Here is a 27,923-nt window from a genome sequence, read left to right on the forward strand (position 1 = left end):
TAATTTTTTCCCCCTTTGGGATTATATTCCCAGTTTTGATCTGGTCACTTATAGCATATAAGAATATTCTATTACTGTTAAGCAAACTATGAATAATAAAACATGTGTCCTTTATCATAGCTACACGTATGACAAAAAGGGTGAAAATCAGTGGTATTCAGTGAGGTAAGATGAATTAAATGCGCTGACAGTTCATTGCTCCTGCCAAATGAATTGCACTGAGTGGAGCGGATCACCACTCCAAGATGGCGGCCCCGCGTCTCGTCAGCGCCAGTAGGCAGTAGCGCTCCATGCTGCGTACCCTTAGAATATGTCCATGGTCTGCCGGAACCATTTCCTGGTGGGACGTGCTCCCGGAAGTTGGTGTGACGCGCTTCCGGTAGTTGTCAAGCGGCATCACGACATCATCACCTGCGATGACTTTCGAGTGGCCGTGGCAGTACAATTTCCCACCTTTTTTCACGTAAGTGCGCTTTTGGAACATGAGAGGCAAACACGCACAAAAACAACCAGTCGCCGTGTTTTAATGTGCTGGCAACTCCGAGCCTGACTGCTAGCATCTTGTTAGCGGGCTAATAGGCTAACCAGGCTAATGCTAACGGCTACGGAAGTGGATTTATTTCAACTCGTCTGCGCTCCAAAAGTAGTTTGACTTTATTGCTCGTTAAGTTCCTACCTGGTTTATATTACCTTTATTTTCAACTAACTACTATTTAATGACTTATGAAGTCCTGAGTGTGTCCGCTAGAGAAGGTAGACTCAGCTGTTTGTCAGCTAGCTGTTTAGCTAGCCAGCCCTGTGCGGACAACTTTGCCTTTTTGTCCACTTTTTAATAGGTAAATATTCTAAATATGTATGAGTCATAACTAACTGTACTTTAATAAGTAAATATTATTTTAAATATGTATGCATCATAACTAACTGTACTTTACACCACTAATAAATACGACTGCTTGTATCGGGCATTTTACATGCTAGCTGGTATCATCCGATACTTGATTGTTTTGCTGATATCAATCATGTATCGGGACACAACTAATAAATACGACTTATTGTATCGGATATTTAACATGCTAGCAGATATCATCTGGTAATCGATCTTTTCCTGATATTAATAATGTATCAGGGGCACCACTAATAAATACGACTGCTTGTATCGGGCATTTTACATGCTAGCTGATATCATCCGATACTTGATCTTTTGCTGATATCAATCATGTATCGGGACACCACTAATAAATACGACTTATTGCATCGGATATTTTACATGTTAGCAGATATCATCTGGTAATTGATCTTTTCCTGATATTAATATATCAGGGACATCACTAATAAATACGACTGCTTGTATCGGACATTTTACATGCTAGCTGATATCATCCGATACTTGATCTTTTGCTGATATCAAACATGTATTGGGACACCACTAATAAATACGACTTATTGTATCGGATATTTTACATGCTAGCAGATATCATCTGGTAATCAATCTTTTCCTGATATTAATAATGTATCAGGGACACCACTAATAAATACGACTGCTTGTATCGGACATTTTACATGCTAGCTGATATCATCCGATACTTGATCTTTTGCTGATATCAATAATGTATCGGGACACCACTAATAAATATGACAGCTTGTATCGGACATTTTACATGCTAGCTGATATCATCCGATACTTGATCTTCTGCTGATATCAATGATGTATCGGGACACCACTAATAAATACGACTGCTTGTATCGGACATTTTACATGCTAGCTGATATCATCCGATACTTGATCTTTTGCTGATATCAATCATGTATCGAGACACCACTAATGAATATGACTGCTTGTATCGGACATTTTACATGCTAGCTGATATCATCCGATACTTGATCTTTTGCTGATATCAATAATGTATCAGGGACACCACTAATAAATACGACTGCTTGTATCGGACATTTTACATGCTAGCTGATATCATCCGATACTTTTTTTGACCAGGTAATAGATACGCATTGTAAATATGTATGCATCATAACTAACTGTACTTTAATAGGTAAGCATTGTAAATATGTATGCATCATAACTAACTGTACTCTAATAGGTAAGCATTGTAAATATGTATGCATCATAACTAACTGTACTTTAATAGGTAAGCATTGTAAATATGTATGCATCATAACTAACTGTACTTTAATAGGTAAGCATTGTAAATATGTATGCATCATAACTAACTGTACTCTAATAGGTAAGCATTGTAAATATGTATGCATCATAACTAACTATACTTTAATAGGTAAGCATTGTAAATATGTATGCATCATAACTAACTGTACTCTAATAGGTAAGCATTGTAAATATGTATGCATCATAACTAACTGTACTTTAATAGGTAAGCATTGTAAATATGTACGCATCATAACTAACTGTACTTTAATAGGTAAGCATTGTAAATATGTATGCATCATAATTGGACAATGATGTTTCTTCAGCATTGTCCACACGACTTTGGGAAGGCCATTCTAAAACCTTCCTTCTAGCCTGATTCAGCCATTCCTTGACCACTTTTGAGGTGTGTTTGGGGTCATTGTCCTGTTGGAACACCCAACAACACCCAACCTCCACGCTGATGACTTTAGCTTGTCCTCAAGAATTTGGAGGTAATCCTCCTTTTTCATTGTCCCATTTAAAGCAGCAGTACCATTGGCAGCAAAACAGGCCCAGAGCATAATACTACCACCACCATGCTTGACGGTAGGCATGGTGTTCCTGGGATTAAAGGCCTCCTCCAAACATATTGCTGGATATTGAGGCCAAACAGCTCCATTTTTGTTTGATCTGACATCACATGGACAAAGATAAGACCTTCTGAGGAAAGTTCTGTGGTCAGATGAATATTATTATATATTATTATGTGCTAATGTAGTTGTGTTGTAAATATGTGCACAGAAGATGGTTGAATGTCTTCTCCAAGTGTAACATGGTGAGCCCGTGTTAAAATGTGCTTCTACTTACCCATTTAACTCTCCTTTTGTTTGTTGTTGTCTTTTTCCTTCCCAGGCTTCAACCCAATGTGGACACCAGACAGAAGCAGCTAGCAGCGTGGTGCTCCATGGCGCTATCCTACTGCCGCCACCACAAGCTGTACACGCTCGACCTCATGGAGGCGCAGGACAGCCCCGTCTTCCACAACCGCAAGATACAACGTATCCTGGGACACACCACCTCACCCTCATTATGATCATGTTGATAGAACGTATCCTGGGACACACCACCTCACCCTCATTATGATCATGTTGATACAACGTATCCTGGGACACACCACCTCACCCTCATTATGATCATGTTGATACAACGTATCCTGGGACACACCACCTCACCCTCATAATAATGATCATGTTGATACAACGTATCCTGGGACACACCACCTCACCCTCATTATGATCATGTTGATACAACGTATCCTGGGACACACCACCTCACCCTCATAATAATGATCATGTTGATAGAACGTATCCTGGGACACACCACCTCACCCTCATTATGATCATGTTGATAGAACGTATCCTGGGACACACCACCTCACCCTCATAATAATGATCATGTTGATAGAACGTATCCTGGGACACACCACCTCAACCTCATTATGATCATGTTGATAGAACGTATCCTGGGACACACCACCTCACCCTCATTATGATCATGTTGATAGAACGTATCCTGGGACACACCACCTCACCCTCATAATAATGATCATGTTGATAGAACGTATCCTGGGACACACCACCTCAACCTCATTATGATCATGTTGATAGAACGTATCCTGGGACACACCACCTCACCCTCATTATGATCATGTTGATAGAACGTATCCTGGGACACACCACCTCACCCTCATAATAATGATCATGTTGATAGAACGTATCCTGGGACACACCACCTCAACCTCATTATGATCATGTTGATAGAACGTATCCTGGGACACACCACCTCACCCTCATAATAATGATCATGTTGATAGAACGTATCCTGGGACACACCACCTCACCCTCATAATAATGATCATGTTGATAGAACGTATCCTGGGACACACCACCTCAACCTCATTATGATCATGTTGATAGAACGTATCCTGGGACACACCACCTCACCCTCATAATAATGATCATGTTGATACAACGTATCCTGGGACACACCACCTCACCCTCATAATAATGATCATGTTGATAGAACGTATCCTGGGACACACCACCTCACCCTCATTATGATCATGTTGATAGAACGTATCCTGGGACACACCACCTCACCCTCATAATAATGATCATGTTGTGTACTTGTCAAGTGTGCCTCCTTAACTGCATGTCAGGGAAACTGTCAACGGAAGCCATCCAGGTGGTGTTTGAGGAGCTGAGGAAGAAAGGTAACGCCACGTGTGTGTGTGTGTGTGTGTGTGTGTGTGTGTGTGTGTGTGTGTGTGTGTGTGTGTGTGTGTGTGTGTGTGTGTGTGTGTGTGTGTGTGTGTGTGTGTGTGTGTGTGAAAGTTTGAGTGTGTTCGTGAGTGAGTGTGTGAGAGTTTGTGAGTGAGTGTGTGTGAGAGCGTGAGTGGGTGGGTGTGTGTGAGTGAGAGAGTGAGTGTGTGTGTGAAAGTGTGAGTGAGTGAGTGTGCATGTGTGAGAGTTTGAGTGTGTGTGAGAGTTTGAGTGAGTGTGTGAATGAGTGAGTGTGTGAGAGTTTGAGTGTGTTTGTGAGAGTGTGTGAAAGAGTGTGTGTGAGAGAGTTTGTGAGTGTGAGTGAGTGAAAGTGTGTGAGTGAGTGAGTGTGTGAGAGAGTGTGTGTGTGTGTGTGTGAGAGAGTGTGTGAATGAGTGAGTGTGTGTGTGAGTGAGTGTGAGCGCGAGCGTGTGTGTGTGAGAGTGTGTGAATGAGTGAGAGTGTGTGTGTGAATGAGTGAGTGTGTGAGAGAGTGTGTGAATGAGTGAGTGTGTGAGCGTGTGTGTGTGAATGAGTGAGTGTGTGAGCGTGTGTGTGTGTGTGTGAATGAGTGAGTGTGTGAGCGTGTGTGTGTGAGTGAGTGTGAATGAGTGAGTGTGTGTGTGTGTGTGTGTGAATGAGTGAGTGTGTGTGTGTGTGAATGAGTGAGTGTGTGAGCGCGTGTGTGTGAGTGTGTGAGCGCGAGCGTGCGTGTGAGTAAGTGTGTGAGAGCGTGCGTGCGTGAGTGTGTGTGTGAGAGTTTGAGTGTGTTTGTGAGAGTGTGTGAAAGAGTGTGTGTGTGAGTGAGAGTTTGTGAGTGAGTGAAAGTGTGTGAGTGAGTGAGTGTGTGTGTGTGAGTGAGAGTGTGAGTGTGTGTAAGAGTTTGAGTGTGTGTGAGTGAGTGTGTGTGTGTGTGAATGAGTGAGTGTGTGAGCGCGAGCGTGTGTGTGAGAGTTTGTGAGTGTGTGAGAGTGTGTGTGAGGGTGTGTGTGAGTGTGTGTAAGAGTTTGAGTGTGTGTGAGAGTTTGTGAGTGTGTGTGTGAGAGTTTGTGAGTGAGTGAGTGTTTATGAGTGTGTGAGAGTTTGTGTGTGAGTGAGTGTTTATGAGTGTGTGAGAGTTTGTGAGTGAGTGTGTGAATGAGTGAGCGAGAGCGTGTGTGTGTGTGTGAGTGAGTGAGTGTGTGAATGTGTGTGAGTGAGAGTGTGTGTGAGTGTGTGTGTAAGAGTTTGAGTGTGAGAGTTGGTGAGTGTGTGTGTGAGGGTGTGTGTGTGTGTAAGAGTTTGTGAGTGTGTGTTTGTGAGTGTGTGAGAGTTTGTGAGTGAGTGTTTGTGAGTGTGTGAGAGTTTGTGAGTGAGTGTGTGAATGAGAGAGTGTGAGCGCGAGCGTGTGTGTGTGTGTGTGTGTGTGTGTGCGCACTTTGAGCTAACGCTGCCTTTGGTGTGTGTCAGGGAACCTGGAGTGGCTGGACAAGAACAAGTCCAGGTGCTTGGTGATGTGGAGGCGACCCGAGGAGTGGGGCAAGATCATGTATCAGTGGGTGAGTCATCACACGCACACACACACACACACACACACACACACACACACACACACACACACACACACACACACACACACACACACAGGAACACAATTGTCTAGTCCTGTGGATCAAACTATTTATTAGGGCTGCAACAACTAATCGATTAAAATCAATTATAAAAATAGTTGGCGATTAATTTAGTCATTGGCTTTATGCTATGCGCATGCGCAGAGGCTCCTTTTTTATTTATTTATTTATTTAATAAACCTTTATTTATAAACTGCAACATGTACAAACAGCTGAGAAACAATAATCAAAATAAGTATGGTGCCAGTATGCTGGTTTTTCTCTCAATAAAATACTGGAAAGGATAGAAATGTAGTTTGTCTCTTTTACCCGATTATTAATCGATTAATCGAAGTAATAATCGACAGATTAATCGATTGTCAAATTAGTTGTTAGTTGCAGCCCTAATATTTATACAAATGGTCAAATAATACACCTTTTAAAAAGACCTTCCTGTTACAAATGGTTGTTAACGGCAACAATGTTTATAAGTTGCAAAACAACATACAATATCTTGTATTTTAACTTTGCCCTTTTTTAAAGAAATACACCATCATTACAGTGAATGTATTATATTTTTTAAAATAGGTAGCGTATTTTTCAGACTGTAAGCCGCACTTAAAATCCTTTTTTTCCCCTCAAAACTCGACAGTGCGCCTTATAAAATATTACAGGGAATGAAAATTTTTTTTTTTAAAAAACAATAAGTACATACAAAAATAAAGGTAGTACAAAAACACTATCCATAGATTCTAGTCCAGGGGTCACGGTAGCCCGTAAGGACCAGATGAGTAGCCCGCTGGCCTGTTCTAAAAATAGCTCAAATAGCAGCACTTACCAGTGAGCTGCCTCTATTTTTTAAATTGTATTTATTTACTAGCAAGCTGGTCTCGCTTTGCCCGACATTTTTTAATTCTAAGAGAGACAAAACTCAAATAGAATTTGAAAATCCAAGAAAATATTTTAAAGACTTGGTCTTCACTTGTTTAAATAAATTCATTATTTTTTTTACTTTGCTTCTTATAACTTTCAGAAAGACAATTTTAGAGAAAAAATACAACCTTAAAAATTATTTTAGGATTTTTAAACACATATACCTTTTTACCTTTTAAATTCCTTCCTCTTCTTTCCTGACAATTTAAATCAATGTTCAAGTAAATTTTTTTTTTTTATTGTAAAGAATAATTAATAAATTTTAATTTAATTCTTCATATTAGCTTCTGTTTTTTCGACGAAGAATATTTGTGAAATATTTCTTCAAACTTATTATGATTAAAATTCAAAAAAAATTATTCTGGCAAATGTAGAAAATCTGTAGAATCAAATTTAAATCTTATTTCAAAGTCTTTTGAATTTCTTTTAAAATTTTTGTTCTGGAAAATCTAGAAGAAATAATGATTTGTCTTTGTTAGAAATATAGCTTGGTCCAATTTGTTATATATTCTAACAAAGTGCAGATTGGATTTTAACCTATTTAAAACATGTCATCAAAATTCTAAAATTAATCTTAATCAGGAAAAATTACTAATGATGTTCCATAAATTCTTTTTTTAAGTTTTTCTCTTTTTTTCGGTTGAATTTTGAATTTTAAAGAGTCGAAATTGAAGATAAACTGTTTAAAATTTTAATTGTAATTTTTTTCGTGTTTTCTCCTCTTTTAAACCGTTCAATTAAGTGTAAATATCATTAATTGTTAATAATAACATAGAGTTAAAGGTAAATTGAGCAAATTGGCTATTTCTGGCAATTTATTGAAGTGTGTATCAAACTGGTAGCCCTTCGCATTAATCACTACCCAAGAAGTAGCTCTTGCTTTCAAAAAGGTTGCTGACCCCTGTTCTAGGTTATCAGTATTGCTTTTAAGAAAGAGGAAGTTGTCTATACCAGTTTAGTTTATTTTTAACCACTTTTTTTCTGTCTTTTTAACCGTTTTTTTTTTTTTTTCAAATTATTTTAAAGTACGGCATGTTAAAAGAATGTCTGTAAACGACAGTTAAATCTAAATTTATACCAAAAAAATGCTAACTGTTAGCATGTCAGTTCTGCTTCGACTCCAGCATTCACATAATACTGCCTTTTCTGGTTCTTTCAAAAAGATGTGTATATTGTACTGGTTTTTGAGGTGAAAACTACGGTACCAAAATGGGTGTCAGTTTGTGGCCCTCAGTGGAAAAAGTTTGGGCACGCCTATTCTAATCCATTCAATCCCACTTATTATTATTACCATTGAAGATGAGGACAAATAAAACTCCGCTGTTGTGTCGTCTCAGGTGTCCAAGAACGGGATGACCAACTCCGTGTTCACACTTTACGAGCTGGCCAACGGCGAGGACACCGAGGGCGAAGGTGCGTCCGTTCCCTTCCCGCCCTCCCGTGGGGGTTTGTTTTCACGCTGGCATCCTCGTTGCAGAGTTCCACGGCCTGGAGGAGTGGATGCTGCTGCGCTCGCTGCAGGCCCTGCAGACGGACGGCAAGGCCGAGATCATCAGCATGGACGACGGCAAAGGGGTGAAATTCTTCTGAACCTCGGGAGGAGAGATGGACAACTTGTCACGCCGCCGCTGTTGTGGTCGTCGCCTGCTGCTGGGTCCAAGCCTTTTTTTCAAAAGAAAGGAGCCATATTTTAGTGTCTTGTCAGCTGTAACTATTCTTTTTCACCATTGTGTCCAGCAGGGCAGGGAAGTCCCAGCGCTGGCCACCAGGGGGCGGAAACACACTGAGGCTTGAACTGGGTCCCCAGTTTATTATTATTATTATTAATAATAATACAAATAATAGTGGAGCTTTTATTGTGCAGTCACTACTGTGACACTTTTGTCCACAGGTGGCTTTCCCAGCCCTCATATCATGTTTGGAAATAAATACAAAAAAACTTTCATAAATTGGACTTTGTCATGCTGCATGTGTGGAGAATATTTCCTGCACTCTTAGGTGGCCTAAACATGAGAATGTTTCCTGCACTTTTAGGGCCCAAACATGAGAATGTTTCCTGCACTCTTAGGGCCCAAACATGAGAATATTTCCTGCATTCTTAGGGCCCAAACATGAGAATATTTCCTGCACTCTTAGGTGGCCTAAACATGAGAATGTTTCCTGCACTTTTAGGGCCCAAACATGAGAATGTTTCCTGCACTTTTAGGGTCCAAACATGAGAATATTTCCTGCATTCTTAGGGCCCAAACATGAGAATGTTTCCTGCACTCTTAGGGCCCAAACATGAGGTATGTGATGCACACTAGAACATATCATCTGGATCCTCACAGTATTAAGATAAGCAGCATATCTGATGTATTAGTGGTCATAGTTGACAGCAATTGTATTGCAGGTGTACCTAATGATGTGGCTCGTGGGCGTTGTGATGACGTCACAGCTGAGGATGGTCTCAGGGAGAGGCGGCGTCTGTCTGACGCTGATAAGGTGTGCGGGCTTCTGATAAAAGGTGTCTTGTTTCTGTGGTAGTAAGTAAGCCACCGTCCAAATGTAGGACATAAAAGTGGTTAAGTGGATGTTTTGGTCATTTCAGGAATGACAATTGGAAAAACAAACGATTGGTTTATTTAAATTTTATTTTGAAATGCAGAATATACCGTAGAAAAATGAAGCGATTTTCTTTTACGGTGTGGAACAACAACAAATATGTAAAATGATTCAAACAACGAAGTCGGCATTAACAAAACAAAATATTCCTGAACCGGAAGTAGCTATTTAGGGAAAACAAGTAATAATAATAATAATACATTTTATTTATAAGACGCCTTTCTGGGCACTCAAGGACACCGTACAAAATCAAAACAATAAAATCAAATTGGATGAAGACGATAAGTGTTATTTTACAGCATCAATGACTACACCAACCCAAAAAGGCTTAATATTTATTTTATCTATGTAACCCATTTTTAAGGGCTTTCCTCTTTGTGATGTTAAGTTCCTGTTATACGCTGTTATACAGTACATGCCTTGAGCTCTTATTTTGAAGGCGCTAAGAGCGGAAGTGATGACACGTTAAAATGTAACCGAGGGTTTATAAATGTCGCCTATACTTTGATTTATCTCATAATTAGGACTTTTTTTTATCGCATAATTTCAATATTTCTTTTCTTATTTTATAATTATGACTTTTAATCTTATAATTTCCTATTTTTCATCTCTATAATTATGACTTTTTATGTCATAATTATGACTTTCTTACCACAGAACTTTAATTTATCTCATAATTAGGACTTTTTTTTATCGCATAATTTCAATATTTTATTTCTTATTTTATAATTATGACTTTTAATCTTATAATTTCCTCTTTCTCATCTCCATAATTATGACTTTATTTCATAATTATGACTTTTTACCTCAAAACATTAAATTTATCTCATAATTAGGACTTTTTTTATCGCATAAATTCATTTTTTTTTTCTTATTTTATAATTATGACTTTTAATCTTATAAATTCCTCTTTCTCATCTCCATAATTATGACTTTTTAATCTCATAATTATGACTTTCTTACCTCAAAACATTAAATGTGTCTCAAAATTATGACTTTTTTTTAATGCATAATTTCAAAAAAAAATCTTATTTTATAATTATGACTTTTAATCTTATAATTTCATTTTTCTTATCTCCATAATTATGACTTTTTATCTCATAATTATGACTTTTTTTATCGCATAATTTCAAATTTTTTAAAATTATTTTATAATTATGACTTTTAATCTTATAATTTCCACTTTTTCATCTCTATAATTATGAATTTCTTACCTCAAAACTTTGATTAATCTCATAATTAGGACTTTTTTATCGCATAATTTCATTTTTTTTTCTTATTTTATAATTATGACTTTTAATCTTATAATTTCCTCTTTCTCATCTCCATAATTATGACTTTTTATTTCATAATTATGACTTTCTTACCTCAAAACATTAAATTTATCTCATAATTAGGACTTTTTTTATCGCATAATTTCAATGTTTTTTTCTTATTTTACAATTATGACTTTTAATCTTATAATTTCCTCTTTCTCATTTCCATAATTATGACTTTTTATCTCATAATTATGACTTTATTTTATAATTATGAATTTTCTTACCTCAAAACTTTGATTTATCTCAAAATTAGGACTTTTTTATTGCATAATTTCAATATTTTATTTCTTATTTTATAATTATGACTTTTAATCTATAATTTCCTCTTTTTCATCTCCATAATTATGACTTTTTATTTCATAATTATGACTTTCTTACCTCAGAACTTTGATTTATCTCATAATTATGACTTTTTTTAATGCATGATTTCAAAAAAAAAAATCTTATTTTATAATTATGACTTTTAATCTTATAATTTCCTCTTTCTTATCTCCATAATTATGACTTTTTATCTCATAATTATGACTTTTTTTTATCGCATAATTTCAATTTTTTTAAAAATTATTTTATAATTATGACTTTTAATCCTATAATTTCCTCTTTTTCTTCTTTATAATTATGAATTTCTTACCTTAAAACTTTGATTCATCTCATAATTAGGACTTTTTTTATCGCATAATTTCAATATTTTATTTCTTATTTTATAATTATGACTTTTAATCTTATAATTTCCTCTTTCTCATCTCCATAATTATGACTTTTTATCTCATAATTATGACTTTTTTTATCGCATAATTTCATTTTTTTTTTAAATTATTTTATAATTATGACTTTTAATCTTATAATTTCCTCTTTCTCATCTCCATAATTATGACTTTATTTCATAATTATGACTTTCTTACCTCAAAACTTTGATTTATCTCATAATTAGGACTTTTTTTATCGCATAATTTCAGAATTTATTTCTTATTTTATAATTATGACTTTTAATCTTATAATTTCCTCTTTTTCATCTCCATAATTATGACTTTTTATCTCATAATTATGACTTTTTTTAATGCATAATTTAAATTAAAAAAAAATTCTTATTTTATAATTATGACTTTTAATCTTATAATTTCCTCTTTCTTATCTCCATAATTATGACTTTTTTTATCGCATAATTTCAATTTTTTTTTAAATTATTTTATAATCATGACTTTTAATCTTATAATTTCCTCTTTTTCATCTTTATAATTATGAATTTCTTACCTCAAAACTTTGATTTATCTCATAATTAGGACTTTTTTATCGCATAATTTCAATATTTATTTTCTTGTTTTATAATTATGACTTTTAATCTTATAATTTCCTCTTATCTCCATAATTATGACTTTTTATCTCATAATTATGACTTTTTTTTATCGCATAATTTCAATTTTTTTAAAAATTATTTTATAATTATGACTTTTAATCTTATAATTTCTTATTTTTCATCTTTATAATTATGAATTTCTTACCTCAAAACTTTGATTTATCTCATAATTAGGACTTTTTTTTATCGCATAATTTCAATATTTATTTTCTTATTTTATAATTATGACTTTTAATCTTATAATTTCCTCTTTCTCATCTCCATAATTATGACTTTTTTTTCATAATTATGACTTTTTATCTCAAAGCATTAAATTTATCTCATAATTAGGACTTTTTTTATCGCATAATTTCAGAATTTATTTCTTATTTTATAATTATGACTTTTAATCTTATAATTTCCTCTTTTTCATCTCCATAATTATGACTTTTTATCTCAGAATTATGACTTTATCTCATAATTATGACTTTCTTACCTCAAACTTTGATTTATCTCATAATTAGGACTTTTTTTTTATCGCATAATTTCAAATTGTTTTTCTTATTTTATAATTATAACTTTTAATCTTATAATTTCCTCTTTCTCATCTCCATAATTATGACTTTTTATCTCATAATTATGATTTTTTTTATCGCATAATTTCATCTTTCTTTAAAATTATTTTATAATTATGACTTTTAATCTTATAATTTCCTTTTTTTCATCTTTATAATTAATGAATTTCTTACCTCAAAACTTTGATTCATCTCATAATTAGGACTTTTTTTTATCGTATAATTTCTTTTTTTTTCTTCTTATTTTATAATTATGACTTTTAATCTTATAATTTCCTCTTTCTCATCTCCATAATTATGACTTTTTATGTCATAATTATGACTTTCTTACCTCAAAACTTCGATTCATCTCATAATTAGGACTTTTTTTAACGCATAATTTTAAATTGTTTTTCTTATTTTCTAATTATGACTTTTAGTCTTATAATTTCCTCTTTCTCATCTCCATAATTATGACTTCTGCAAATATGAGTGTTATATTAAGGTGTTAATGTTTATAAAAGTGTTGGAATGGAAGTGTTGCTGCATCCAAGCTGCCTGAAGGTGACGCTTCTACCTTATGAACTTCCGACAGGAGGCGTGGCGAGTGGGCGGGGCCAGCTGCAGTGACTCCGCCCACTTGCCCATATCTCCCGCGCGTCTGCTGGAGCGACCAAACTGGCGACTATTTCCTGCGCGACGATGCGTTAACTTTGCCGCGCAGCTTTGACGCGCAGCCTAAGTAGTTAAAAGTCCACTTTATTGTCGTGTTTGACGATGGCGGCTCCAGTGCGTGTGCGTGTGCGTGTGTAGACCAGTACCAGCACCACCAGCACCATGTCCCACGCACAGGTGGAGATCCCCGGACGCGGCTTCCCACGCAGGAACTCGTACGGCCTGCAGAAGATCAGCATGGACGTGGGCGTCCTCTCCAAGGCGCAGTCCTGGTCCACAGAGAACATCCTCAGCCTGCCAGAGTCCCGGGCCGAGGACCAGGACCAGGACCAGGACCAGGACGCCGGGAAGTGGGAGCCGACGACACCCAGGTCCAGCTCGGACTCTGACAACGACCTGGTCCGCGGCAAAGGGGTGTCCTCTCCCGTGGACCCCCGCTGGGAGGAGGACGTGGAGACCAAGGCCGTGGACCCCCGCTGGGAGGAGGACGTGGAGACCAAGGCCGTGGACCCCCGCTGGGAGGAGGACGTGGAGACCAAGGCCGTGAACCCCCGCTGGGAGGAGGATGTGGAGACCAAGGCCGTGGACCCCCGCTGGGAGGAGGAGAAGGAGGACGTGGAGACCAAGGCCGTGGCCACGTCGCCCGACGGGAGATACCTCAAGTTCAACATCGAGATCGGGAGGGGGTCCTTCAAGAACGTCTACAAGGGTCTGGACACAGAGACCACCGTGGAGGTGGCCTGGTGTGAGCTGCAGGTAGATGAACTTCTTCTACATCTTCTCCATCTCCATCTTCTTCTTCTTCTCCATCTTCTTCTTCTTCATCTTCTTCTTCTTCTTCTTCTCCATCTTCTTCTTCTTCTTCTCCATCTTCTTCTTCTTCTTCTCCATCTTCTCCATCTTCTTCTTCTTCTCCATCTTCTCCATCTTCTTCTTCTTCTTCTCCTCCTCCCTGCACCGTGTCATTGCAAAGTTATTTCCAAGTAGTGTTTAGTTGAGGGAAGTTAGTTGCAAGTATTCAGATAACAAGAATGTGCTGATACGGTTTTAATGAGTAGATGTTATCACTCGTGACGTCATCCACTCCCTCCCACCCCTTGTTAAACTTCTCTCATTCCTTTCAACTATTATTGTGTTATTAACTATTACAGTTTGTATGTTATTAACTATTATAGTTTTATATTATTAACTATTATAGTTTTATATTATTAACTATTATAGTTTGTATGTTATTAACTATTATAGTTTTATATTATTAACTATTATAGTTTGTATATTATTAACTATTATAGTTTTATATTATTAACTATTATAGTTTGTATGTTATTAGCTATTATAGTTTTATGTTATTAACTATCAAAGTTTTATGTTATTATAGTTTTGTGTTATTAACTATTGTGGTTTTATGTTATCAACTAATAGTTTTATGTTATCAACTATTATAGTTTGTATGTTATTAACTATTATAGTTTGTATGTTATTAACTAATATAGTTTGTATGTTATTAACTATTATAGTTTGTATGTTTTAACTATTATAGTTTGTATGTTATTAACTATTATAGTTTGTATGTTTTAACTATTATAGTTTGTATGTTATTAACTATTATAGTTTGTATGTTATTAACTATTATAGTTTGTATGTTATTAACTAATATAGTTTGTATGTTATTAACTAATATAGTTTGTATATTATTAACTATTATAGTTTTATGTTTTAACTATTATAGTTTGTATGTTATTAACTATTATAGTTTGTATGTTATTAACTATTATAGTTTGTATGTTATTAACTATTATAGTTTTATGTTTTAACTATTATAGTTTGTATGTTATTAACTAATAAAGTTTTGTTTTATTAACTTTTATAGTTTTTTAAAACTATTATAGTTTTATGTTATTAACTATTATAGTTTTATGTTATTAACTAATATAGTTTGTATGTTATTAACTAATATAGTTTTATATTATTAACTATTATAGTTTGTATGTTATTAACTATTATAGTTTTATGTTTTAACTATTATAGTTTGTATGTTATTAACTAATAAAGTTTTGTTTTATTAACTTTTATAGTTTTTTAAAACTATTATAGTTTTATATTATTAACTATTATAGTTTTATGTTAACTATTATAGTTGGATGTTATTAACTATTATAGTTTGTATGTTATTAACTAATAAAGTTTTGTGTTATTAACTTTTATAGTTTTTTAAAACTTTTATAGTTTAATGTTATTAACTATTATAGTTTGTATGTTATTAACTAATAAAGTTTTGTGTTATTAACTTTTATAGTTTTTTAAAACTTTTATAGTTTAATGTTATTAACTATTATAGTTTGATGTTATTAACTAATATAGTTTTGTGTTATTAACTATTATATTTTCATGTTAACTATTATAATTTTATGTTATTAACTATTAAAGTTTTGTGTTAACTATTATAGTTTTGTGTTATTAACTATTATAGTTTTTTTAAAACTATTAATAGTTTGTATGTTATTTACTTTTATAGTTTTATGTGACCCCAAAAGGGACAATGGATAGATGGATGGGATGTTATTAACTATTATAGTTTGTATGTTATTAACTATTATAGTTTTATATTAACGATTATAGTTTAATGTAATTAACTAATATAGTTTTGTGTTATTAACTATTATACTTTTATGTTATTAACTATAATAGTTTGTATCTTATGAACTATTATAGTTTTATGTTATTGACATGTTGTTATTCATAACTCGCCCCCATTTTGTCCAAATATTCCCATCCTTCATTAGTTTGTGCTACAAAAATGTTTTGTCGAACTATTATATTTTTTCATGTTATTAACTACTACAGTTTGTATGTTATTAACTATTATAGTTTGTATGTTATTAAGGTGTAATTATTCATAAGTAGCCCCCTACCTTGTCAAAATATCCCCAAACTTGTCCCAAACACAAACTTCAAGGTGGTGTTCTTATCAGTGACGGAGCAGGAAGGGGCTAGGAACTTGTTAGCGGTGTGACACACCCTTTCAGTCAGCACGCTGGTATCGACATGTGTCGCTTCTGGATTTGAAGGTTTCTTTTTGCTCCGTCGGCTCCAGAGAGACGCCAAGACTCCGACTTGTTGTTGGGATTCAAAAACTGAATCAGGACTTTTGGACTGGCAGCAAAAACTGAATCAGGACTTTTGGAATTGCAGCAAAATAGAAGCAAACCTTTTCCAGCAAGGCGGCTGCTGCATCAACAAGAGGTGGTGTTTACAGCAACACAACATGAGGTGGTGTTTACACCGACACAATACTGTGTGGGACATTTCCATGTAGAGGGGGGGAGGGAGGGGTCAGTGTGCCAACCACTCTAAGCTCATTAGCGGCCATTAAAGCGCTTAAACTGGCTGACATCAGATCAAACATGGCTGACACTAACGCCTCACATCTACTCTGTCAGCACGGGGCCGTATCGGCACGACAACGCTGATACTGATTCTTTGCAAATGAAATGATTCCGGTTTTGAACACAACTGTACTGGAACAACGTCCACTCAAAACTCAATGATTCACTTTTATTTCCAACAAAACACGTGTAATCAAATCAATAGTGCAAAAAAAACCCGACTATTAACTTTTATTTCCTCGGTTTCCAAAAAAATACCAAAATCGACAAAATTAAATAAATTTGTCATCGTAAAAAATATCAATCTAATCACTATAGTGTTAATATTATAATTTAATATTATATATATTTCAGTGTAGTATATCATATATTACATACTTCTCTGCTTAGGCTGCTGCCCCCGCGACCCGAGCTCGGATAAGCGGAAGAAAATGGATGGACTTTATATCATTTGATATCAACCAGTCAAAGTTGACTTATACAGCCCTAAATCACGAGTGTCTCAAATAATTAATAATAATGTAATTTAATATAACAATGCCATTTATATCCATCCATCCATTTCCTACCGCTTGTCCCTTTTGGGGTCGCTGGGTTATTATTGTAATTTTACAAATTTATTGTCAATTTGTTATTTGAATTTCATGAGTAAACAAACATATTATTTAAGAAAAAAAAAAAAGTTTTTATTTAATAATTAAGCCTAAAAGTGATACATTTGTTATTTTATTTAATTAAAAAATGACCTTTCATGACCAAATGAATAATATTTCATTAATGGAAGCTAACGAGGAGAAAAAAATCATTCTATCATGAACATTTTTTGTTGAAAGTGGTAGGATTTGAACAATATTTCAATAAAATTCAATGATTCACTTTTATTTCAAACAAAACACGTGTAATCAAATCAATAGTGCAAACCCCCCCCCCCCCCCCCCCCCCGACTATTAGCTTTTATTTCCTTGGTTTGAAAAACAATACCAAAATCAACAAAAATAAATACATTTGTCATCGTAAAAAATATCAATCTAATCACTATAGTGTTAATATTATAATTTAATATTATATATATTTCAGTGTAGTATATCATATATTACATATTTCTCTGCTTAGGCTGCTGCCCCCGCGACCCGAGCTCGGATAAGCGGAAGAAAATGGATGGACTTTATATCATTTAATATCAACCAGTCAAAGTTGACTTATACAGCCCTAAATCACGAGTGTCCCAAATAATTAATAATAATGTCATTTAATATAACCATGCCATTTATATCCATCCATCCATTTTCTACCGCTTGTCCCTTTTGGGGTGGCTGGATTATTATTGTAATTTTACTAATTTATTGTCAATTTGTTATTTGAATTTCACGAGTAAACAAACATATTATTTAAGAAAAAAAACAAGTTTTTATTTAATAATTAAACCTAAAAGTGATACATTTGTTATTTTATTTAATTAAAAAATTACCTTTCATGACCAAATGAATATTATTTCATTAATGGAAGCTAACGAGGAGAAAAAAAAATCATTCTATCATGAAAATTTTTTGTTGAAAGTGGTAGGATTTGAACAATATTTCAATAAAATTCAATGATTCACTTTTATTTCAATCCATCCACAGTCTGTGGTGCCCTCAGGTGGTCAGGGAGAGCGTTCCACAGACTGGGAGCGGCGGAGCAGAAAGCCCGGTCTCCTATTGTGTCGTCATATTTGCGGGACACAGCCAAATTGATATCATCTATATCATCTGTATCGCACAAATCTGGTGTGGGGGCCAGGTGTGTTTGAGAGACGTACCTGGGCCAGGTGTGTTTGAGAGACGTACCTGGGCCAGGTGTGTTTGAGAGACGTACCTGGGCCAGGTGTGTTTGAGAGACGTACCTGGGCCAGGTGTGTTTGAGAGATGTACCTGGGCCAGGTGTGTTTGAGAGACGTACCTGGGCCAGGTGTGTTTGGGAGACGTACCTGGGCCAGGTGTGTTTGAGAGACGTACCTGGCCCAGGTGTGTTTGAGAGACGTACCTGGGCCAGGTGTGTTTGAGAGACGTACCTGGCCCAGGTGTGTTTGAGAGACGTACCTGGGCCAGGTGTGTTTGAGAGAAGTACCTGGGCCAGGTGTGTTTGAGAGACGTACCTGGCCCAGGTGTGTTTGAGAGACGTACCTGGCCCAGGTGTGTTTGAGAGACGTACCTGGGCCAGGTGTGTTTGGGAGACGTACCTGGGCCAGGTGTGTTTGGGAGACGTACCTGGCCAGGTGTGTTTGAGAGACGTACCTGGGCCAGGTGTGTTTGAGAGACGTACCTGGCCCAGGTGTGTTTGAGAGACGTACCTGGGCCAGGTGTGTTTGGGAGACGTACCTGGGCCAGGTGTGTTTGGGAGACGTACCTGGCCAGGTGTGTTTGAGAGACGTAGTGTTTGGGAGACGTACCTGGCCAGGTGTGTTTGACAGACGTACCTGGCCAGGTGTGTTTGGGAGACGTACCTGGCCAGGTGTGTTTGACAGACGTACCTGGCCAGGTGTGTTTGGGAGACGTACCTGGGCCAGGTGTGTACTGAACGCACAATAAAAATGCTAGTAAAAGAAGATTGATGTGTTTGCAAGTGAGGGAGAGTCTGTCAAAAAGGGGAAGTATTTAGGAGTGACGCATTGCCCAACATTGACTCTTTCAGACGCACCTAGTGGGATGACGTCATAACTTGGCAGCGTTGACATGTTAGAGATGTTGAAGTGTGATGATAGTCTCTGGTCGTTCAGTTCACAAATGTTGCCAATAGTGTGGCGGTGAACGTGTTGTTTGTGTTTCAAAAAGTATAAAACATACACGGAGAATGTCTGCAACTTGTGGACTTTAGTGGTGGTTTTTTAAAATCTCATTTAGGGTTGTCTCCATACCAACATTCTGGTACCGGTACCAAAGTGTATTTCAATACTTTTCTATACTTTCCTAAATAATGGGGAACACACAAAATGTCATTATTGTCTTTATTATAACAGACTGTATTTATATTATTCACATGCAAAAATACCCGAGTGTCATATACAAACCCCGTTTCCATATGAGTTGGGAAATGGTGTTAGATGTAAATATAAACGGAATACAATGATTTGCAAATCCTTTTCAAGCCATATTCAGTTGAATATGCTACAAAGACAACATATTTGCAAATAATAATTAAGTTAGAATTTCATGGCTGCAACACGTGCCAAAGTAGTTGGGAAAGGGCATGTTCACCACTGTGTTACATGGCCTTTCCTTTGAACAACACCCAGTAAAGGTTTGGGAAGTGAGGAGACACATTTTTGAAGTGGAATTCTTTCCCATTCTTGCTTGATGTACAGCTTAAGTTGTTCAACAGTCCGGGGGTCTCCCTTCTGCTATTTTAGGTGCCACACATTTTCAATGTCTGGACTACAGGCAGGCCAGTCTAGTACCCACACTCTTTTACTATGAATGATGGCATTGTTTTGCTGAAATAAGCAGGGGCGTCCATGCTTGGATGGCAACATATGTTGCTCCAAAAGCTGTATGTACCTTTCAGCATGAATGGTGCCTTCACAGATGTGTAAGTTACCCATGTCTTGACCACTAATACACCCCCATACCATCACACATGCTGCCTTTTACACTTTCACCCTAGAACATGTCTTGGCCACTAATACACCCCCATACCATCACACATGCTGCCTTTTACACTTTCACCCTAGAACATGTCTTGGCCACTAATACACCCCCATACCATCACACATGCTGCCTTTTACACTTTCACCCTAGAACAATCCGGATGGTTCTTTTCCTCTCGACGTCCACAGTTTCCCAAAACAATTTGAAATGTGGACTTGTCAGACCACAGAACACTTTTCCACTTTGTATCAGTTCATCTTAGATGAGCTCAGGCCCCAGCGAAGCCGACGGCGTTTCCGGGTGTTGTTGATAAACGGTTTTGGCCTTGCATAGGAGAGTTTTAACTTGCACTTGCAGATGTAGCGACCAACTGTAGTTACTGACAGTGGCTTTCTGAAGTGTTCCTGAGCCCATGTGGTGATATCCTTTACACACTGATGTGGCTTGTTGATGCAGTACAGCCTGAGGGATGGAAGGTCACGGGCTTAGCTGCTTACCTGCAGTGATTTCTCCACATTCTCTTTGATGATATTACAGAGCGTAGATGGTGAAATCCCTAAATTCCTTGCAAAGGTTTTTCTTAAACTGTTCAACAATTTGCTCACGCATTTGTTCGCAAAGTGGTGACCCTCGCCCCATCCTTGTTTGTGAATGACTGAGCATTTCATGGAATCTACTTTTATAGCCAATCGTGGCACCCACCTGTTCCCAATTAGCCTGCACACCTGTGGGATGTTCCAAATAAGTGTTTGATGAGCATTCCTCAACTTTATCAGTATTTATTGCCACCTTTCACAACTTCTTTGTCACGTGTTGCTGCCATCAAATTATAAAGTTAATGATTATTTGCAACAAAAAAAGTTTATGAGTTTGAACATGAAATATGTTGTCTTTGTAGCATATTCAACTGAATATGGCTTGAAAAGGATTTGCAAATCATTGTATTCTGTTTATATTTACATCTAACACCATTTCCCAACTCATATGGAAACGGGGTTTGTACTTTCTATTCTATTCTATTGTAACAACAAATGTTAATGTACATGAAACATGTTTATTATTGTCATTTAGTCCTTCAATAAAATAGTCAACATAATAATAATAATAATACCTGGGATTTATATAGCACTTTTCTAAGTACCCAAAGTCGCTTTACATGTTAAAAACCCATCATTCATTCACACCTGGTGGTGGTAAGCTACTTTCGCTGCCCTGGGTTAGACTGACGGAAGCATGGCTGCCAGTTTGCCCCTCCGACCACCACCTATCATTCTTTCAACATTCATTCACCGGTGTGAGCGGCACCGGGGGCAAGGGTGAAGTGTCCTGCCCAAGGACACAACGGCATGGTAAGAGGCGGGGAGCGAACCTGCAACCCTCAGGTTTCTGACACGGGCGCTCTACCCACTACGCCACGCCGTCCCATTGTTTACACCAGCAGCGAGAGCGATTCGGACCGAGAAAGCGACGATTACCCCATTGATTTGAGCGAGGATGAAAGATTCGTGGATGAGGAACGTGAGAGTGAAGGACTAGAGTGCAGTGCAGGACGTATCTTTTTTTCGCTCTGACCGTAACTTAGGTAAAAGCTGGCTCATTGGATTCCACACTCTCTCCTTTTTCTATTGTGGATCACAGATTTGTATTTCAAACCACCTCGGATACTATATCCTCTTGAAAATGAGAGTCCAGAACGCGAAATGGACATTCACAGTGACTTTTATCTCCACGACAACACATCGGTGCAGCACTTTAGCTCCGGAGCTAACGTGATAGCATACTAGACAACTTGTCTTTTAGTTGTAAATAAACAAACAAAGACTCCTAATTAGTCTGCTGATGTATGCAGTAACATATTGTGTCATTTATACACCTATTATTTTGTACACATTATGAGGGACAAACTGTAAAAAAATTATTATTAATCTACTTTACTGTCAATATCTGCTTATTTTCTGTTTGAACATGTTCTATCTACACTTCTGTTCAAATGTAATAATCACTTATTCTTCTCCTCTTTGAGACTTTATGAATGCTACCGATTTGCTGCCATCTGGTGGACAATGTGAGTAAATCAGATCCGGGACCCTTGAAAATACAGCATGCACTTATATGGCCCAATACAAACAACCTTCCCTAGTCATGGTGCAAAAAACAAAAATGCAACTAACATCAAAGTCAACACACATTGTCACACATACCACATTTAAATCCAGTACAAAGCATGATGGGAAAAAGGTAAAGCACTCTCGCCACACCTTAGCTGCTTGATGTTTCTGATTGGTGACAACCATGGAAGTAAACAATGTAGGAGTCAAACTTTCACATACTCTCAATATACACTTACATTCATCATGTATCCATCATATCAGTAAAATGGTGTGGTCTTAATAAAGAAGTAAATAAGAGTAAAACATGTTGGCATCAAATGTTACCAAACATGCTAAGCTAACAGCGGTGAACAGGAAAAGAGTCTTCCTCAGGACGGTGTGACATAGAGAGAGATCAGAAAGCAAAAGAAAAAGTATCTGCATTTGATTGTTTACATTTGATTATTAGCAATCCGGGGAGGGTGTTAGTTTAGGGTTGAAGTTGCCTAAAGGTGAACTTTTATTGTGGTTTTGAAGGAGGATAGAGATGCCCTTTCTTTTATACCTGTTGGGAGTGCATTCCACATTGATGTGGCATAGAAAGAGAATGAGTTAAGACCTTTGTTAGTTCGGAATCTGGGTTTAACGTGGTTAGTGGAGCACCCCCTGGTGTTGTGGTTATGGCGGTCATTTACGTTAAGGAAGTAGTTTGACATGTACTTGGGTATCAGGGAGGTGTAGCGGATTTTATAGACCAGGCTCAGTGCAAGTTGTTTTTCTCTGTCCTCCACCCTGAGCCAGCCCACTTTGGAGAAGTGGGTAGGGGTGAGGTGGGATCTGGGGTGGAGGTCTAGAAGTAACCTGACTAGTTTGTTCTGGGATGTTTGGAGTTTAGATTTGAGGGTTTTGGAGGTGCTAGGGTACCAGGAGGTGCATGCGTAATGGAAAAAGGGTTGAACGAGAGTTCCCGCCAGAATCCTCAAGGTGCTTTTGTTGACCAGAGAGGAGATTCTGTAGAGAAATCTCGTTCGTTGGTTGACCTTTTTGATGACCTTGGTTGCCATTTTATCACAGGAAAGGTTAGCCTCTAGAATGGAACCTAGGTAGGTGACCTCATCTTTCCTGGTGATAACAATGTCACCCACTTTTATGGTGAAGTCATTGACTTTCTTAAGGTTGATGTGGGACCCAAACAGGATGGATTCTGTTTTACCCAAGTGGATGGATAGCTTGTTGTCAGCGAGCCAGGTGCAAGTTCTACAGAGTTCAGCACTGAGGATTTTCTCCACCTGTGACTTGTCCTTGTCTGATACCAGCAAGGCCGAGTCATCCTAAGATTGCATCCAGCTCCATGAGGTTTTGTCAAATCCGATTGCTCTGAGCTTATCCAACAGTATAGCGTGGTTAACGGTGTCAAAGGCCTTCTGAAGGTCCAGCATGACCATGCCGCAGTATTTGCCCGCGTCCACCTCATGTTTGATGTGCTCGCTCACATAGAGAAGGCATGTGTCAGTGGAGTGGTTAGTTCTGAAGCCGGATTGGAATTTGTACACGAGTTTATTGGTGGCAAGGTTACTATCGACCTGTTCATAAACTATTTTCTCCATTACTTTGGAAATGGAACTGAGAATAGAAACAGGTCGGTAGTTGCCAGGTTCTAATTTGCTTCCTTTTTTAAAGAGGGGAGTTACTCTTGCTATCTTAAAATCTTTTGGTACTTGACCTTGTGAAATTGAGAGGTTTATTATGTGCGTGATAATCGGGGCAATGATGGAGGCAGAGTCCCTGAGAAATCTGGAGGGGATATTGTCAAGGCCGGTGGCCTTGTTTGGGTGGAGCGCGCTCAATTTTTTAAACACCTCATCAGCCGAGACCATTTTTAATTTGAAATCGTCGTTGGATACTCCTAGCTTTCTGTAGAAGGCTTTAATGTGTTCTACACCAAAGCGACCAGAGTGGTGGGACAGCTTGTTGACAAGAGTTGCGGCTATGCTGGTGAAAAAGGTGTTAAATCTGCTTGCTACCTCCATTTTGTCTGTAATGAGGGAGTCACCCTCCTTGATGCTGATGTTGGTGAGTCTGGTTTGAAGTTTCTGGCTGCAACCAGGAAGCTGCTTGTTGAGAATTTTCCAGAGCTCACGTGGCTTATTCGTGTTTTCCTCTATTTTGTCGCTAATGTAATTTTTTTTAAGGATTTAGTCAGGTTGGTTGTCTTATTTCTTAATTTATTGCATTGTTTTTTGAGAGTTGAAAGGAGTGATTTGAGGTTGTTATTATTGGGTTGTTTATCTACTTCTGGATGTAGTGGAGTGTTAAAGAGTCTTCCTCAGGACGGTGTGAAGTAAAGGATGTAGTGGAGTGTTAAAGAGTCTTCCTCAGGATGGTGTGAAGTACAGGATGTAGCTGAGTGTTAAAGAGTCTTCCTCAGGACGGTGTGAAGTAAAGGATGTAGTTGGAGTGTTGCCAAGTCCTGAGGTCTTGTACATCACGTCTTTGTAACGCATGATGAACCTTTCCCAGCATGTTAAAGTCAGCGTAGTCACACCCCTCAGTACACTACGGGCCTTAGAAATACTAACTGTATCGCCTTTATGTCCATATCCATAATTATTGGTATTTGGTATGAACATACCCAGCAGGCACGAGACGTTGAAACAACCTTGACAACTTGTTGAATTATGTCCTGATGTTGAGCAACACAAATACAACGTTGAAACAACAAGCTTTTTGACGACGTTTAATCAATGTTGGGTTCTGACCTTGATTTGACCGTTGAAATTTGGTCATTTTTCCAACCAATTTTTGATTCAAATCGTTACCCCCAAGAATGGAATGGAATCGTGCGGTTCCCACAGACTCACAGCCCTACAAATAATACATTGCAAGAATCAGTTTGGATCAAGAATCAGTTTGAATCGAGAATCGTGTAGAATCAAGAATCGTGTAGAATCGAATCGTTATCCCCAAGTATCGAATCGTGCGGTTCCCACAAACTCACAGCCCTACAAATAATACATTGCAAGAATCAGTTTGGATCAAGAATCAGTTTGAATCAAGAATCGTGTAGAATCGAGAATCGATTCCAAATCGAATTGTTACCCCCAAGTATCGAATCGTGCGGTGCCCACAGACTCACAGCCCTACGAAAAATACATTGCGAGAATCAGTTTGAATCGAATATCGTGTAGAATCGAGAAGTGATTCTGAATGGAATCGTTACCGCCAAGAATGGAATGGAATTGTGCGGTGCCCAAAGACTCACAGCCCTACAAATAATACATTGCCAGAATCAGTTTGAATCAAGAATCAGTTTGAATCGAGGATCGTGTAGAATCGAGAATCGATTCTAAATCGAATTGTTACCCTCAGGAATCTAATCAAATTGTGCCGTGCCCACAGACTCACAGCCCTACAAATAATACATTGCGAGAATCAGTTTGAATCAAGAATCAGTTTGAATCAAGAATCGTGTAGAATCGAGAATCGATTCCAAATCGAATCGTTACCCCCAAGTATCGAATCAAATTGTGCCCACAGACTCACAGCCCTACGAAAAATACATTGCGAGAATCAGTTTGAATCGAATATCGTGTAGAATCGAGAAGTGATTCTGAATGGAATCGTTACCGCCAAGTATGGAGATGGAATCGCGCGGTGCCCAAAGACTCACAGCCCTACAAATAATACATTGCCAGAATCAGTTTGAATCAAGAATCGTGTAGAATCGAGAATCGATTCTAAATCGAATTGTTACCCTCAGGAATCGAATCAAATTGTGCCGTGCCCCCCCCCCCCCCCCCCCCCCCCCCCCCCCCCCCCCCCCCCCCCCCACCCCCCCCCCCCCCCCCCCCCCCCCCCCCCCCCCCCCCCCCCCCCCCCCCCCCCCCCCCCCCCCCCCCCCCCCCCCCCCCCCCCTCAGGAATCGAATCAAATTGTGCCGTGCCCAAAGACTCACAGCCCTACAAATAATACATTGCGAGAATCAGTTTGAATCAAGAATCAGTTTGAATCAAGAATCGTGTAGAATCGAGAATCGATTCCGAATCGAATCGTTACCCCCAAGTATCGAATCGTGCAGTGCCCACAGACTCGCAACCCTACAAATAATACATTGCCAGAATCAGTTTGAATCAAGAATCAGTTTGAATCGAGAATCAGTTTGAATCAAGAATCGTGTAGAATCGAGAATCGTGTAGAATCGAATCATTACCCCCAAGTATCGAATCGTGCATGCCCACAGACTCGCAGCCCTACAAAAAATACATTGCGAGAATCAGTTTGGATCAAGAATCAGTTTGAATCAAGAATCAGTTTGAATCGAGAATCGTGTAGAATCGAAAATCGTGTAGAATCGAGAATCGATTCCAAATCGAATCATTACCCCCAAGTATCGAATCGTGCAGTGCCCACAGACTCACAGCCCTACAAAAAATACATTGCGAGAATCAGTTTGAATCAAGAATCAGTTTGAATCAAGAAACGTGTAGAATCGATTCCAAATCGAATCGTTACCCCCAAGTATCGAATCGTGCGCTGCCCACAGACTCACAGCCCTACGAAAAATACTTTTCGAGAATCAGTTTGAATGGAGAATCGTGTAGAATGGAGAAGTGATTCTGAATGGAATGGTTACCACGGTTACCGCCAAGTATGGAATGGAATGTCGCGGCGCCCAAAGACTCGCAGCCCTAATGTTAGCTGCTAGCTTGCTAGCGAGGACGATGCAGAGCGTCGACTTAGTCGGCGTGCTGCTGACATCAACGTGCATCGTCACGATACGGCGACAGTGTCGAACGCTCTGTCAAGGTGATATAATTTATATCGTCCGTATCGCACAGCCCCTACCTGGCTGTTCAAATGCGAGCGTAACGTTAGCACGTGGCTACGCTAGCGTCGCTAACGTTGTCAAGCGTCACGTTGCAAGATGTTTATCTTCAAATCGGCAACGTGATCCTTTTTTTTTTTTCCTCCCCTGGCCTCCTTTTCATGGAGTTTTGCAAGGTGAAAGAAAGGCACGGAGCAAAAAGGCGGAGTGGGTGGGGGTGGAGGGGGGTGGGGGGGGTGGGGGGTCACCTGCGGTCATTGCATGAATCGCCCATCAGTGTGTCGGCCATCACTGAATGTTTCACTCACCTTCCTCCTCTTGCCATCAATGTTTGACGTGAGCAAAGTGAGCCGGGAGCTGATTAGTGTAACTTTACACTTCCTCCCCCAGGAACGTCTCATTGGGATATTTCATCTGCTCAAACGTCATAAAACGCAAGAAAAAACCCCAAAACGCTGACTCACTTTTTCCCGGCTCCTCCTTTGCCAAACATGCACGCTATTTGCTAGCTTTGAAAATGTTCCAGGTGGAAGG

General features: G+C 38.1%; 2 protein-coding genes across 5 annotated transcripts in view; both read left to right on the forward strand.

Annotated features, from left to right (window-relative positions):
- The first annotated feature begins 304 nt into the window (after nucleotides 1-304).
- Nucleotides 305-8,815, forward strand: vps25 (vacuolar protein sorting 25 homolog). The gene is made up of 6 exons (XM_062057288.1): nucleotides 305-463; nucleotides 3,050-3,195; nucleotides 4,356-4,409; nucleotides 5,908-5,996; nucleotides 8,318-8,393; nucleotides 8,458-8,815. Exons 1-6 carry the CDS (start codon nucleotides 417-419, stop codon nucleotides 8,568-8,570), a joined length of 525 nt encoding a protein of 174 aa, XP_061913272.1. The 5' UTR covers nucleotides 305-416; the 3' UTR covers nucleotides 8,571-8,815.
- A 159-nt stretch (nucleotides 8,816-8,974) lies between these two features.
- Nucleotides 8,975-27,923, forward strand: part of wnk4a (WNK lysine deficient protein kinase 4a) — an 82,888-nt gene continuing 63,939 nt past the window's right edge. For 3 of the 4 annotated variants that reach the window (XM_062057285.1, XM_062057286.1, XM_062057287.1), the window contains exons 1-2: nucleotides 8,976-9,464; nucleotides 13,643-14,221. In XM_062057285.1, the coding sequence (XP_061913269.1) occupies nucleotides 9,264-9,464; nucleotides 13,643-14,221 (780 nt within the window). In that variant the 5' untranslated portion in view covers nucleotides 8,976-9,263. Of the gene's footprint in view, nucleotides 9,465-13,642; nucleotides 14,222-27,923 lie in introns of all 4 variants that reach the window. The other variant, XM_062057284.1, reaches the window with a different exon arrangement.

The sequence above is a fragment of the Entelurus aequoreus genome, linkage group LG08 (genome assembly GCF_033978785.1).
Source record: "Entelurus aequoreus isolate RoL-2023_Sb linkage group LG08, RoL_Eaeq_v1.1, whole genome shotgun sequence".
Classification (NCBI taxonomy): Eukaryota; Metazoa; Chordata; class Actinopteri; order Syngnathiformes; family Syngnathidae; genus Entelurus; species Entelurus aequoreus.

What these genes read in the sequence shown, in the direction of transcription:
- vps25 (XM_062057288.1), top strand. Translation starts at nt 417, where the DNA reads ATGACTTTCGAGTGGCCGTGGCAGTACAATTTCCCACCTTTTTTCAC. An exon ending in CCACAACCGCAAGATACAAC is followed by an intron (nt 3,196 to 4,355) that starts GTATCCTGGGAC and finishes ACTGCATGTCAG; the next exon opens with GGAAACTGTCAACGGAAGCC. An exon ending in CGAGGACACCGAGGGCGAAG is followed by an intron (nt 8,394 to 8,457) that starts GTGCGTCCGTTC and finishes TCCTCGTTGCAG; the next exon opens with AGTTCCACGGCCTGGAGGAG.